This window comes from Trachypithecus francoisi, unplaced genomic scaffold, assembly GCF_009764315.1.
Source record: "Trachypithecus francoisi isolate TF-2019V2 unplaced genomic scaffold, Tfra_2.0 Contig01451, whole genome shotgun sequence".
NCBI lineage: Eukaryota > Metazoa > Chordata > Mammalia > Primates > Cercopithecidae > Trachypithecus > Trachypithecus francoisi.
In genome coordinates, this window is record NW_022681432.1 from 1273749 (window position 1) to 1290447 (window position 16699).

At 34.6% G+C, this 16699-nt stretch overlaps 1 protein-coding gene across 1 annotated transcript in view; it reads right to left on the reverse strand.

The window, feature by feature from the left end:
• Positions 1-16699, reverse strand: part of DACH2 (dachshund family transcription factor 2) — an 811718-nt gene that overhangs the window by 213070 nt on the left and 581949 nt on the right. The window contains 2 exon segments of the mRNA XM_033233153.1: positions 3811-3983; positions 16140-16298. Of these exon segments, the coding sequence (XP_033089044.1) occupies positions 3811-3983; positions 16140-16298 (332 nt within the window).

Sequence of the window (16699 nt, forward strand, 5' to 3'; positions counted from 1 at the left end):
GTGACAGGGGATTAGTAAACAGAATTTAGAAGGGACTTAAACAACTCAAAATGAAAACTCCAAATAATCCCAGTACAAAGTGGGCAAAGGACATGAATAAACATACAAATGACTAACGGGCATATGAAAATGCTCAACATCACTAGTCATCAGAGAAATGCAAATTAAAACCACAATGGGATATCATTTTACATGAGTCAGAATGGCTATTTTTCAAAAGACAAGAAATAACCAATGTTTGTGAGGATTTTTAAAAAGCTAAAAAATAACAAATGTTTGTGAGGAGAAAACGTAATGCTTATACACTGTTGGTAGAAATGTAAATTAGTACATTCACTATGACAGTAGGGAGATTTCTCAAAGAACTATAAATAAAACTCCCATTCAATCCAACAATCTCACTATTGGGTATCTACCCAAAGGAAAATAACTCACTATATCAAAAAGATATCTGCACTCATATGTTTATTGTAGTACTATTCACAACAGCAATGATATGGGATCAACCTAAGTGTCTGTCAACAGATGATATGATAAAGAAAAACTGCAAGATATATATATATATATATATGCACATATATATCTTGCATATATATATATGAATATGTATCTTGCACTTTTTTAGGATCATAGTATTCCATTATATATATATATATTCTAAATAGTATTCATATATATATAATATATATTATATATAAAATAAGGCACACATCACCGCCACTGCTTCCAGGTTTGCTTTTTAATATAATTTCGCCATTGTTTTTTGTTGTCATATTTTCTTAATAGCCATACAGTTTCAAAATCATGGGAAATTTATCCTAACAGGCATATTTGCCTAACAGGCAAATTTATCCTACATTTCATGGGTAATTTTCTTCTCAAAGACAACTCTAAGTCTAAGTTTACAGTCCGGTCAAATATTTTAATAACAGAGCTCTCATTAGTTGGGATAGACTAACCCATTATCAATTCCTATCTATCCATCAACATAGATAGATAGATAGATAGATAGATAGAGGAATACTATATATATATATATATATATAGATAGATAGATATAGATATAGATATATGGAATACTATTTAGCCATAAGAAAGAATGAAATTTATCTTTTGCAGCAATATGGATGAAAATGGAGGCCATTATCTTAAGCATAACAAGTCAGACACAGAAAGACAAATACCATATGTTCTCACTTATAAGTGGGAACTAAATAATGTGTACACAGGAGTGTAAAGTATGGAATGATAGACAATGGAAAAGTGAGTGCATGATGAGAGATTACTCACTGGGTACAATGTACATTATTTGGGCAATGGATACCCCAAAAGCCCTTCTTCCACCACCATGCAATCTATGCATATGACAAAATATATTTCTCATAGATTTGTACAGAAATAGAAATTTTTATCAGTGCTTTAATTAAATATATCTGTCTTAACTTACTTTAGTCAAAATAACGACATGAAAGTAGATACATTTCTCTTTAGCATAAAATGGTTTCTATGTATTTGTGCATTTGGCAGGACATAAATAAGCATATGATCTAATTTCATCTGTTAAAAAGTTGTATAAAATTGTTTGTGACAATGCCAACTTTCTTTTTTAAAAGGTTGCATATGAAATAGACTAATAAGCCCTAAACAAAATGTCAGTTATATGCTGTAATAGGTAAAAAAAAAAAAAAAAAAAAAAAAAAAAAAAAAAAAAAAACTTGGATTAAGAAGATAATTATCTTTCCCATTTCCAGGACCATAATTATGAACCACATTTCCATGTGCCTCTTGACGCAAATTACTCACAAAGCTAACTGAACATTCAAATGAAATGAACACAAACATTCAAATGAAATACAGCTAATTAAATGTGGTACTTATGAAAACCAACCAATGTACTTTTGAAGAGTCATAAGCATGCCTCTATTAAGAGTACTCTTCCATCATTCCAAAGCCAGTATGATGATACAATTACTTTGAAGTGCTTTTGTTTGTTTGTTTTAGAGAAGGAGCCTCACAATGTTGCCCAGGCTGATCTTGAACCCCTGGTTTCAAGTGATCTTCCTCTCTTTAGGCTCCTAAGTAGCTGGGACTACAGGCACATGTCACTGCCACTGCTCCCAGGTTTGCTTTTTAATATAATTTCACAATTTGTTTGTGTTGTCATATTTTCTTAATAGCCATCCAGTTTCAAAATCATGGGAAATTTATCCCACATTTCATGGGTAATTTTCTTCTCAAAGACAACCCTAAGTCCAAGTTTCCACTCCCGTCAAATATTTTAATAACAGAGCTCCCATTAGTTAGGATAGACTAATCATTATCAACCACAAGCTTTATTTTTACCTTAATTTTTTTTATGATTCAGGGATACAAGTGCAGTTTTGTTGCCAGGGTATTTGTGTAGTGGTGAAGTCTGCCACCAGTCTCTCCAGGAAGCATACTTCCAGTTGGTGTTATAAATATATAGATGAAGCTTTATAAAATAATCAATTTTTCTGTTCCTTTCTTACAAAGGTTATGCTTCAAATTTTCTTCAGTGCTTTAGAAGGCTCCCAAATTACAAGCTAATTTTAAAATGAAACAAGTATGTTCAAAATGTCACATTTCCTCTGCCTTCATTTCTTTCACCTCCATACCTATCTATTACAATCATATCAATATTGCAAGGCTTAGTTGAAATCATTAACTATAATACCTTCCCAGATCCTTGCTCCTCTCTTCTAAAAGGTAGGTATAATCACTCCTTCCTCTAAATTCCTGTAATACTTGGTGGTTCTCTTATGTTATCTATCGTAGTCTGTCTTGTTGGTATAAGTTAAGTGGGTACTTGTTTGTCTCACATTTATGTTTGGGAGCTCCTGAAAGTCAAGGTGTATATTGTACTTATAAATTTCCCATATTGCTCAATACCCTGACATGTAATTATTAAAGGTGTAATATTTGTTGAGTAAGTGGAGGAATAAAGGAGGGAATCAATGGGTTTTTGTGATTAACTAAAATCTTGGGATACTATGTACCCATATATCACCTCTTCACAAGAAGAAAAAGCATTCAAAAGCCTAGTTCATATGATAATTGAAAAGAGAGCAGAAAAGCCATATGCCAAACTAAGAGGAAAAAGAAGCAGTAGCTACAAAATATTCTTTGTGTTTCATTATCCCATGCCCATAAACTTGAAATAAAAGTATTCTAACATCATAATGTTAATGCAATAAGTTATCATACATATTGTTAATATTTTGCAGGTTTTTACATATATTTTACTCATATTATCTCCAGACAGCCCATGAAATAAGCAGCATAGATTATTAACTATGACCTTCATTTTACAGTTGAGGAAACATGTTCAGGAGGGGCTGTCATGCCCAAGTTCATTCAGCTAAGTTGCAAATCAGAATTGGAACCCAAATCTGTCTGACTCTAAGTCCTGTATGGTATATCCTACCTCATAACTGTCCCTCAAACTCCAAAAAGATGCATAGTGTTTACTTTGTTTCACCCCAGCAATGGGAATGGTTTTTGCACACTCTTCTACTCTGTCATTAGTCTGCCCACGCCTCCCACACACTGTGCACATGACTGCAAGACAGGAAATAGAATTAAAAGTGAGATCTGTGACCATGGAATGAAAACAAACAAACAGCAACCAACCTGGCAGGCCTAGTCACAAACTAAGCCCATCAATACTGTATGCTAACTCACTGAGTCAATGAACTGAGTGACTACTGAAGATCCAGTGGTATTGTTAATATTTTATCTAAATTTGCATGTAATTGACACCTTTGTCCTTTTCTAAATCATGATTCTTACCTTTATAACAGAGGTACCAGCTCTGGAGAGTGGACTGTGAATCTGTGCTGCAGCAGCCATGTTGGCAATAGTATTGAGATGGTTCATCTGATTCATTGCCATGGCAACTGATGCAGGAGGTAAGCTGACTGGAAGTAGGGGATGAGGCATCATCATAAATGGCAGATCCAGTCCTAAAAGAGACAGTGCATATTAAATTTGTTACATTATGATTATCTGAAATAGTTTGTCAAAAAGTATCTGAATTCATTCTTAGTTTTCTTATAAAAAACAATTTTTATTATATCCTAGTGTCTCCTTGTGCCATTAATAGCACCTGTGGTATTTTATATTGTTTAATCATTTTAAAAATCTTCCTGTATCCACGTTTAATTATAAATATGCTTTGTTCTTGCTTTCATTCCCCAAATATTGATAAGATGCAAAATTTTTACCCATAAAACAAACACAAATCTTTAAGCCAAGCATCATTGCATTTCAAAAAATAAGAACTTTCTTCTTAATCATTATAACTGTTTTGTAACATCATAACAATAATGCATTGATGTGTTGATAGTTGACAGCTTTATAATTTCTTTAAGAGACTTAACAGAGGTGCTGGTAAGGCAGGATGTAGATTCTCTAAGCTTCAGAACTATAGAAGAAAACAGACTTGGAGTATGTTATACCCTTTTAGATATAAATCTCTAAAATGAATGCTTATATTAATAGCTTTAATTTAAAGTCTTTGTCAATAAATAATAACTCCCTTATCAAAATATCAACCTATTTTCCAGTTTAATAAGAAATACTTAATGACAAATATTGTTGAGTCATTTCAGGAATTTCATTTTTTTTTCTTATGCAACTCGAAATAATTTTCACACATTTGAAATATCTGAAAGAATATATCTCAATTATTATCCACATTCAACTTCTGGTAGCCACCGGTATGCCATCATGTAAAAGGTAACGTTGAAATCATTGTCTACTTATCCCTTAATAGGCTGAAATTTGTAGGAGGAAAGGAGTTTGAGCAGAGTCTACTAAAATTTAGTCTAGCTTTATGGATGTGAACGTGACTGTGAGCAAATCATAGCACTTATTATAAACAATTACCTCTAGAGTAATCTTGCCTGATTTTGGACAGAAGCCCAGAAATCAGTAGTCTTTAACAGATGTTCTAAAACATCCCTGCCTATAATTTTTCTAAATTATCGCAGACTACAGAAACTCTATGGTGGACAGCATTTACGTTGATTCTGCGCACAAGTATTAAGTATTAATAATGTCCTTTTTTTTCTCTTGGTAATTGCTTCACATTTCCTTGCTTCCCTTATCACAACAGAAAAAGAACATCAGCGAATCTATAGAAAGTATATTAAAAAGCTCCCTAAATCTCATTCCTCAAACCAAAGTGGCAGTAATAAAAACACTCAAAACACATCTATTTTTAGGACAAAGATTTTCTTGCATTCTATGGCTTCATTTTCTTAACAGTGTGTTTCACAGAGTAGTTTTTAATTTTAATAAAGTCCAATTTCAATGGGAGCTAGAAGGAAGAAGCAGTGTTAAATTATTTGAGGTCCATCTCCTGATTTCACTTATAATGGTTGATCTAAAACTGTTAACAAGAAAGTACAAAGGCAGCACAAGCAGTGGAATACCTTTCCAGGTAGGTAAGGTCTCATATAACACTCAAGTGATCATAACAATGAAAGCAATTCCTTAATAAAGAAAACATTAGCCACCAGTGTTTCTGATAAAGACAGTCACAAAATGCACTGTTACCAGAATTACACAAGGATAAAACCTAACCTAGAAACTTAAATTCTGTGTGGAACTCGGGAAAGGAAACATTCTCTGTACTCCCTATCTGACTCCATATCCCAGAGTCAGAAACTATTTTAAACTTTTCTCCTATCCGTGTTCACTTATGGCTCACTATCTCTAAATCCTTTTTAGGAACAACCTTCTAAACCAAACTTTCAAGCTCTGACATATTTTTGTTGCCATTATTATTTATCAATGAAGCCTCAAAACAACTCTTACAATATTGAATTCAAAGTGGCCTTTTCCACTCACTTGTGATTATTTTTACTTTTTAATAGTTAAAACTTTTATTATAAATTGACAAATTACAATTGTATATACTTATGGAATACAAAGTGATCCTATTATATATTATATTGTGTACACACACATATATACACATATATATACACACACACAATGTGGGATAACTAAATAAAGCTAATTAATATATCCATCGCCTCAAACACTTGTCATTCTGGAGAACATTATGCTAAGCAAAATAAGCCAGGCACAGAAAGACAAATGCTTTGTAATCTCATTTGTATGTGCAACTCACTCCCTTTAAAACTAGAAGCATATTTTCAGTTAGCCTTCTAAAATTACTTAGGTACATACGCATTTTTATCATATAGTTTATGCTATAATGATATTTTATAATATATATTAACTAATCACTGTTTATCTTTCTCCTGAAACCTTCACATTATGTTCAACATAATAACGACAATCAATGACCTAAGTAGGTTTCTATATAAGGCTATCATTTACCGCAAGCCCAAGGTAATTATACACTTCAGTCCTTCTTTGTGTACACTGCTTCAGTCACAAATTGATCAAACTTAGATGAAAAGTAGCCATCAGTGCTCCTATTTACTATTCAAATGCTCAGATAAGCTTTTGTTCAACTTACAGTTCCCTTAACAGTGTAATAATCTTTCCTCATTCTCCAGAGATTTTCAGTATCACCTAGGCACCATCTGGCGATAATAAGAAATATACCTACTTAAAGTCCAATTGAAATGCAAACTACAAAAAGAATTTAACAGCCCATTGGCAGTTTTAAAATCTAATTCATCAAACACTTCAAATGACCATGAAAGGCTTAAAACTCATATTTTGAAATCATGACCTGCAATAACTGTCAATTGACTGTAATGCCCTAGACTTTACCCCAAGCTAGTACTTACATTACAGGCCAATTTAACAGTGACCACACATGAGTTCTCCATGCAAAGCATATGCAAATACTGAATTATGAAAGTCAAACTTCTTCTGAAACTGAACACATATAATTAAAAACCATCAGTAGTACAGATTGCCACACCTGCAATCTGGCTCACTTAGTCACATGCTAGATATACAGGTAGCCTTTTAATAGCGTGATAATAAAGACAAATCTTTTTTAAAAATCTCCAAAATGGGTTATTTCTTTTCCTATTGACTTCACAGACATTATGCAAGTTACTATAAGAATAATTCTTTTTTTAATTTAAATTATTTATTATTTATTAATTATCTTTTTTAAATATGACAGATTCTCGCTCTGTTATCCAGGCTGGAGTACAGTGGCATGATCTTGGCTCACTGCAACCTCTGCCTCCCGGGCTCAAGCGATTCTCCTGCCTCAGCCTCCCAAGTAGCTGGCATTACAGGCATGTGCCATCACGCCCAGCTAATTTTTATATTTTTAGTACAGATGGAGTTTCACCATGTTGGCCAAGCTGGTCTCGAACTCCTGACCTCAAGTGATCTGCCCACCTCGGTCTCACAAAGTGCTGGGATTACAGCAGTGAGCCACCGAGCCGGGCCTGTAAGAATAATTTCTAATGCATCTTGGTATTTCAGCAACTCCTACAATTCTTATATAAGTGCATAGCACCACCTCCTTCTAGCTATGAAATGTACAAAGTTTAGTAATCCTCTGTCTATCTAAATCTCACATTGATTTGATTTCTAAGTCACGCTGACTTCTGTAATATTTTGTCATTTCTACGGTGACTACCAGGCATTAATCCCTTGATAGAAGTACCCTATCTTCCCAATCTGTCTTCCTGTGGTTTTTCATTTGCCTATCCACTCCCTTTTTAAGACTTCCAGTGACCACTTACTGCTACCAGAATAAAATACAAGCATTTTTATTTAATCCAAAATTACCTTTCTGGTTGTAATGTTTCATTATATTCCTCTCTGTATGCTGTACTCTAGCCCCACTGGACTATCTACATCTACAGTTTGAATTCATGTTAGCCTTCACTCATGTTAATGCTTCTCTCTGGAATCTGCCTTCCTAACCCATTGATTTGCCTATGTAAATACTCCTTCCCTTTAAAAAATAAATAGACTAGTTTTAGAGCAGTCTTAGATTAATAAAACACATTAGCAGAAGTTACAGAGAATTTCCTTATACCTCCACTCTGCCATCACACAGTTGGTCCTCATATTAATATCGTGTAAGAATCTGTTGTATCTCTACATTTGAAAAATCAATATTGATGTATTAACCACAGTCCATAGTTTATAGCAGAGGTCACTTGTTTTATCCCTCCCCCCAACCTCTGGCAATCACTGATCTTTTAGGCTCTATAGATTTGCCTTTACCCGAATGCTATCTAGTTAGAATCACACACTATTTAGCCTTTTCAGACTGATTTGTTTCATTTAGCAATTTGCACTTAAGATTCACCCAAGTCTTTTCAAGGTTTGATAGCTCATTTGTATTTATTGCTAAATATGTTTCCATAGTACATATATACCACAGTTGGTTTATGCATTCACCTATTAAGGCATATCTTGGTTGTTTCTAATTTTTAGCAATTATGAATAAAGTTACTCTAAACTTTGGTGTATAGGTTTTTGTGTGAACTTAAGTTCTTCATTGATTTGTGTAAATATAGGACTATGTTTACTTTAGTTTAAAAATGCCCAAAATGTCTTCCAAAGTCATTATAGTATTTTGCATTTCCAGGAACAACAAACGGAAAGTTCCTGTTGCTCCAAATATTTGTGAGCAATTGAAGTTGACAATTTTGGATGTTAACTATTTCCACAGGTGTTTATGGGTATCTCCTAGTCGTTTTAATTTGCAATTCCCTAGTGACATATTATATTCAACTTGTTTTCATCTGCTTATTATCCATCTGTGTCTTAATTAATGAGATGTGTGTTTAGGTCTTTTGTCCACTTTTTAATTTGGTTGCTTATTTCTTATTGTTGAGATTAAAATTTCTTTGTATATCTATCAGTCCTTTATCATATGAGTTGTTCAAAGACTTTTCCTATTCTTTTGTTTGTCTTTTCATTCTCTTAACAGTGGGCTTCATGGAACGGTTTTTAAGTTTAATGAAATCCAACTTATTAGTTTATTTTAAGGTTTATGGTCTTGATATTGTATCTAAAACCTCATTGCCAAACCCAAGATTACCCAGCTTTTCTCTGATGTTATCTTCTAATAGATTCAGAGTTTTGCAATTGCAATTTACATTTAGGCCTATGATGCTCTTGAGTTAATTTTTGTAAAGAACGATGGCCTGTGTCTAGGTTCATTCTTTGCATGTGATATCCCAGTTGTTCCACTGTAATCTGTAGAAAAATGCTATGATCTTTCTATTGAATTGCCTTTGCTCCTCCATGAAATACCAATTGACTATATTTGTATGGATCTATTTCTAGGCTCTCTATTCTATTCTATTAACATTAATCTATTTGTCAGTTCTTTTGCCAAAATCACACTATCACGATTACTGTAACTTTATAGTAAATAATGAAGTATGGTAGTGTAAGTCCACTATATTTTTTTGTTGTTGTTCAATACTTTCCTGGCTATTTTGGTTCTTTTAATTTCCATATAAATGTTGGAATCACTATGTGAGTATACACAAAACAACTTCCTTGGATTTTTATTGGAATATATTAAATCTATAGATCAAGTTGGAAAGAACTGCTGTTCTAACGATATCAAGTCTTCCTATCCATGAACATAGGATACCTCTCCATTTATTTATATATTCCTGGATTTTTCATCAGAGTTCTGTAGTAGTCATTCTAATAATCACACACACACACCACACATATATATATATGGCTATGTTTATACTTAAGTACTTCAATTATTGCTGCTAATTTAAACAATTTTGTGTTTTTATTTGTATAAATTTAAGAGGTACAAGTGCAGTTTTGTTACATGGATACATTGTATAGTGGTGAAGTCTAGGCTTCCACTTATAAGTTTTTGACTTTCTGTTTCAGAGTTATTTCACTTAAGATGTGTTTTTAACTTCAAATTGCAACTGTTCATTGTTGGTATACAAGAAAGCAGTTGATTTTTCACATTAATTTTGCATCCTGCAACCTTACTGTAATCTCTTATTAGTTCTATGAGACTTTTTTGTAAAATCTTTTTAAATTTTACACAGATAATCATGTCATCTTTGAACCAATACAATTTTTTCTTCCCTAAATTTGTATAAATTTTGTTTCATTTTCTTGTCATTTTTCACTATCTAAGGCCTCCAGTACAATGATGAATAGAAGTGATAAGAGGGAACATCCTTCCCTTATTTTCAATCTTAGGGGAAAAGCTCCTAGTGTCTCACCATTGAGTAAGATGTCAGCAGTAGGTTTTTATAGATGTTCTTTAACAAGTTGAGGAAGTTCCCCCCAATTCCTATTTTTTTCCTAAGAGTTTTTATTATGAATGTGTATTGTATTTTCTCAAAAACTTTTTCCGCATCTACTTTTCGTATCATATTATTTTTATTCTCTAGCCTATTGATGTTACAGATTACATCAATTGATTTTCCAATGTTGAGCTACCTTTACATAGGTGGAATAAATTCCACTTGGTAGTGGTGTGTAATTTTTTGTTTTGTTTTGTTTTGTTTTTTTGAGACGGAGTCTCACTCTGTCACCAGGCTGGAGTGCAGTGGTGCAATCTCAGCTCATTGCAACCTCCATCTCCCTGGTTCAAGCGATTCTCCTGCTTCAACCTCCCTAGTAGCTGAGACTACAGGCACACACCACTGCACATAGCTAATTTTTGTACTTTTAGTAGAGACGGGCTTTCACCATGTTGGCCAGGATGGTCTTGATCTTTTGAACTCGTGATTCGCCCGCCTCAGCCTCCCAAAGTGCTGGGATTACAGGCATTGGCCAACGCGCCTGGCCAGTGTGTAATTTTTCCTACACATCGTTAACTTTAATGTACTATTCTGTTTTCAGGATTTTTGCATTATGTTCATCAGAGACACTGGTCTGTAGTTTCCCTTTCCTACATTGTCTTTCTCTGATATTTTGGTATTTGGTTAATTTTGATCTCATAGAATGAGGTAGAAAGTATTCCCTCTGCTTTTATCTTCTGGAAGGGATTGCAGATAATTGGTATATTTTCTTCTTTAAATGTTTGGTAGACTTTACCTTTGAACCCATTTGAACATGGTGCTTTCTGTTGTGGAAGGGTTTTAATTATAGATTCTATTTCTGTAATAAGTATAGGCCTTTTCAGATTATCTGTTACTTCTTGTGTGAGTATTGGTAGATTGTAGCTTACAAAAACTTGGCTAATTTCTTCCACATTATCAAATTTGTGGGTATAGAGTTGTTGAGTATTGCTATATTATCATTTTAATGTCATAGTATAAATAGTGATGGCCTCTATTTTCTGATAATAGTAATTTGCATCTTCTCTCTTTTTGTTAGTTAGTCTGCCTAGGGGTTATGAATTTCATTTGTCTTGTCAATGAACCAGCTTTTGGTTTCATTGATTTTCTCTGTTGATATTCTGTTTTCAATTTCATTCATTTCTATACTAATAATTATTATTATTTATTTTCTTCTGCTTTAGATTTTTTATCTTTTTATTTGCCTAAAGTGGTAGCTTTGATTACTGATTTTATTTCTTTATCCTTTTTAATACATTAATTAATTCAATGCTATTTATTTTCCTCTAAGCACTGCTTTTGCTACATCCTATGAATTTTGATAAATTATATTTTCATTGTCATTTGCTTTAAAATACTTTTGAATTTTTCTTGGGGGTTCTTTTTTTGACTTGTGTGGTATTTATAACTGTACATGTACAGTTTCTTTCAGTTCAGTTCAGATTTTGATTATTTTTTGTCTTCTGATATGTTTGGGGTTGGTTTGCTCATCTTGAATTGTATTCCCATAATTCCCATGTGTTTTGGGAGGGACCCAGTGGGAGATAACGGAATCATGGGAGTGGTTTCTCCCATACTGTTCTCATGGTAGTGAATAAGTCTCACGAGATCTGATAGTTTCATAAGGGGAAACCCCTTTACTTGGTTCTCATTCTCTCTCTTGCCACTGCCATGTAAGAAGTGCCTTTCACCTTCCACCATGATTGTGAAGCCTCCCTTACCACGTGGAAGTGTAAGTCCATTAAATCTCCTTCTTTTGTAAATTGCCCAGCCTTGGGTATGTCTTTATCAGCAGCGTGAAAATGGACTAATCCATGGTCTATCTTAGAGAATGTGCCACGTGCTGATGAGAAGAATGTAAATTCTGCATTTATTGGATAAAGTGTTCTGTAAATACTTTTAGGTCGGTTTGTTCTAGCATTCAGTTTAAGTCCTTGTTGGCTTTCTGCTTTGATGCTATGTCTAGTTCTGTCAGTGGAGTGTGGAAGACACTCACTATGGTTGTGCTACTGTGTACCTCTTTTCCTAGGTCTAGTAGTAACTGTTTTATTAATCTGGGAGTTTCAGAGTTAGGTGCAGGTATATTTAGGAATGTAATATCTTCTTGTTGGATGTATCCTTTTATCAATATATTAATATAATGACCTTCTTTGTCTTTTCTTCACTGCTTTTGCTTTACAGTCTGTTTTACCTGATATAAGAATTGCTCCTCCTGCTCATGTGGCTTTTATTATTTGAACAGACCATTATGTGTTAGATTAACTAAGAATTTTTATAAATTGGTCTGCCACGGTGGCTCACGCCTGTATTCCCAGCACTCTGGGAGGCCAAGACAGGCAGGTCTCTTGAGCCCAGAAATTCAAGACCAGCCTAGGCAGCGTGGCAAAACCCTGTTTCTACTAAAAAATACAAAGGTTAGTTGGGAGTGGTGGCACATGCCTGTAGTCCCAGCTACTGGGGGGTGGAGGGGGTTAGGAGAGAGGATCTCCTGAGCCTGGGAGGTCAAGGCTGCAGTGAGCCGTAATCGCACCACTGCACTCCAGCCTGGGTGACAGAGTGAGACCCTGTAAAAAAAAAACAAACTAATAAAACAAAAAGAAGAAATTAAAAAAATTAATTTATCTTTCTTTCTTCGTGAAGAGTTTTCAATGTTTCTTGAGATGCAGTTCTACTGGTATGGTAACAAATTACCTCAATTTTTGTTTGAGAAAGTTTTTATTTTTCCTTCACTTTTAAAGGGAAATTTTCCTGGACACAGAACTCTAGGTTTGTGGGGTTTTAAATATATATTTTTAAATTCTTGTGGGTGGATAGTAAGGGTATACATTTATGGTGTTTTCTTTTTCAACACTCTAAATATTTCATTCCACTCTCTTGCTATTTGCCTGGTTTCTAAAGAGAAGTCCAGTGTAATTACCATCTTTGTTTCTGTGTGAAAATAAAGTTTTTTGCTCTGTCTTCTTTCAAGATTTTCTTTTTGTCACTGGCTTTCTGCAGTTGGAATATGATATGGGTGTTTGTAGACTTTGGTATTTATCCTACTTAGTGTTTGCTGAACGATTTGTGATTTGGTGTTTCTCATTAATTTTGGAAAACTCTCAGTCGTTGTTATTTCAAATATGTCCTCTGTTCTTTTATCTTTTTCTTCTCTTTGTCACACAGTTCTTAGATAGTCCATTCTGGTATTTTATTTCTGTCATCATTTCTCTTTTTTCAGCTTGGGAAGTATGTGTTGAAATATCTTCAAGCTTACTGATTCTTTCCTTGACTCTGTGTATTCTATCGATGATTTCATATAAGATATTCTTCATTTTATTGGAGTTCTTTCTTGTATTCCTAGCATTTTCTTTTGATTTTTTCTCAGGGTTTCTGCCTCACTGATTAACTATCCCATGTGTTCTGTATGATGTTCGTGTTTTCCATTCACTTAGTATATTAGTTTTTTTTTTTTTTTAATTCTCAGTCTAATGATTCTAAAATATCAGCTATGTCTGAAGTTAGTTCTGTTGTTTGCTCTGTCTCTTCAGATTGTGTTTTTTGATTTTGTTTATGTTTGCATTTTCTTTTTCGTTTAAAGCCAGAAATGATGTAGTAGGAGAGACTGAAGTAAATGGGCCTTTGGTGATAGGTTTTATGCTGATCTGGCTGGGAGTTAGGCTACCGTAAATTCTTGCTTTACCTGTGACATTAGTGTCTAAATTTTCCTGTAGTCCTGTTTCTGTCCTTCTTAGTTTTGCTTCTCCCTAGAGAACCTGTCATAACTAGGGTCTGAAAATTGCAGTTCTTTAAGCTGTAATCCCCCTTTGTTATACAGGAGCACTACTGTGGGGATACTTAAATGTGAGAAAAGAAACATTCGATAATCTTATGATTAGGTCTTAGTCCCTTAGTGAGGCTGTATCCTTGGGCTGTGACTTTCACAAGTAATTTTTAACTCCCATAAGTCCTTAGGTGAGACAGAAGGCTTAAGACTGCTGGAACTGTACTGTTCTTTTCCCCTCACATAAAAGTTAGAGAGGGTTGGAGGTTAGTATATCCCTTTCCCCAGGTCAGTTAGGCTCTAGCAAAACCAGTAGTTTAAGCTCTGGTAAAATAGTTTTCTTTGAGGACGGGCCTTCAGGAGAACAGAGTACTATGAGCATATTTCAAAGTTGTACTTTTCCTTTCCCCCTGCTAGAAACATGAGGGGAATGTTCTCATATCTTCACCCTGAGAATCTGGTAGGGCTCCTAGAATAAAACTCATGAAAGTGTAGGGGCCTCATAAACCAGGGCCCCCACGAGTTTTTGTCTCTTGAGCTAGATCTACAGCAAGTCTCCTGCAATTACTCAATTATCTTTTAAATGCTTCTACCAGGATCTAGCTGTGGCTTCTTCTCCTTATGAGCTGTGCTGCCTTTCTCTCTAGTTTCCAGCATGGTGGGGCTCTGTGACCTCAATCTCTGATGGCTTTAATAAGAGTTGGTGATTCTCAGATTATTTATCTTTTTTCTAGTTGCAAAGATGGGAATAATGACTTCCAAGCTCTTTATACGTCAGACTAGAGGCCAAAGTCTTCTAAATTACCCTCATTATAACCTGAATCTACCTTAATCAGTCCTTTTTTAACTTTTCATATCATAATATTTATAACTTTTCTGGCATTCATTTCATTTGCTTTTGCTTAACATTTCATTTTGTATGGGACATTTTATGCTTGAGATTATAACCACTTTAAAGTAACACACCATAACCTATTTTTGTATGCTTAATAGCTGACCAATTTCACTAAGATTTGGAACATTATATTAAAATGTCTCAGAATTCCTCTGTTGCCTTAATCCCAAGGTAGAATGGGAGAATAAAAGTGTCAGGGAAGAGAGTAATGAAACCCTATCCTGGATTATCCATTCATAAGAAAAGTAAGATATATACAAAAGTAATATACACAAGATTTGCTTTGCTGCAGAAAGACTTGTGAATCTTTGAAGTCCCTAAAACATCATCTAAACCTGTATTTGTATACATTAGCTATAGTGCGATTGCTAAGTAATAATACTACTTGTGAAATATATAGTACTTACTATATGCAATTCACTGTTAACATATCTTACTTTATTATTCTGAGACCTCACAGCAACCTTAAGTGGGTGTATTTTTATCCACAGTCTATATAGTTGTGGATATTAAGACTTGGAAAGGTTAGGTGACTTCTCCAACATCTAACAATAATGTAGAATTCAAAACATGTGGCCGGGTGTAGGGGCTCAAACCTGTAATCCCAGCACTTTGGGAGGCCAAGGCGGGCGGATCACCTGAGGTCAGGAGTTCAAGACCAGCCTGGCCAGCATGGTGAAACCCCATCTTTACTAAAAATACAAAAAAAAAAAAAAAAAATTAGCTGGCTGTGGTGGCAGGTGCCTGTAATCCCAGCTACTGGGAGGCTGAGGCAGGATAATTGTTTGAACCCAGGAGGCGGAGGTTGCAATGAGCCAAGATCACTCCATTGCACTCCAGCCTGGGCAACAAGAGCAAAACTCCATTATAAAAAAGAAAAAAAAAAAAGAATTCAAAACATGTGGGATTCAAACACAAGTTTATGTGACTTTAGCCAACATTCTTAATGACTATACTACATAGCCTCCCATGTACCTCTACTCTATGTACCTCTACCTTCCACGTACCTCCCATGTGCCTTATATGTACTTAAGATTTAACCATTTAATATCAGAAGGGGAAGTAAAGAGGGAAAATGAGTCTCTCTTTACCTCCCCTTCTGATACTAAATCAGTAAACCTTATTGAAGAAAAATAAGACTAAGCCCTGCCAGCCAAAGTTTTCTAGTAGGTCTTGGATAGTATTTTGCTCAACACACCCAGTTTTGGGAGGACGGTATACATACTATTGGTTAGCAGGTGGTTCTGCTGCAGTGGATTGAGGGTTGGAGCACCCCCAACGCCTGGCTGGCCAGCTAGGGCTGCATGAGCAATTCCATGTTGGGGTCCAGGTGCCGCAAATGGAGACTGCAGCTTATCCTTATCCCAGGAGGATTCACTTCCACCTGAAAAATATTCATATAAACAGATTTCAATTTGACAACTTTCCATAAGAAGGCTTTTTAAAATTCCATTTTAGAGCTGCAATCATGAATACCACCTCTTAGAAAATTGTTATTGAACACAGTTAACTCATTTTTATGACAGTTTCTAAAACTTTCAATAGTCTAGAGATGTAAGCTGCCTTTGGGAAGGCTAAATCATTCTCAATAATAGTATAGGCACTCTTGACTTGCTGGTATTCTCAACAAATCTGGAATCATAATGAATAGCTTTTAGAAGCACTTACATGTTGGGGAACATTAATTGACCACCACTGCCTTGTATTCTAAACCTTTAACATACATATACTATATTTTAAAGGACTGTACTGATCACTGAAAAAGAACGCACTCATTTGTAAGAG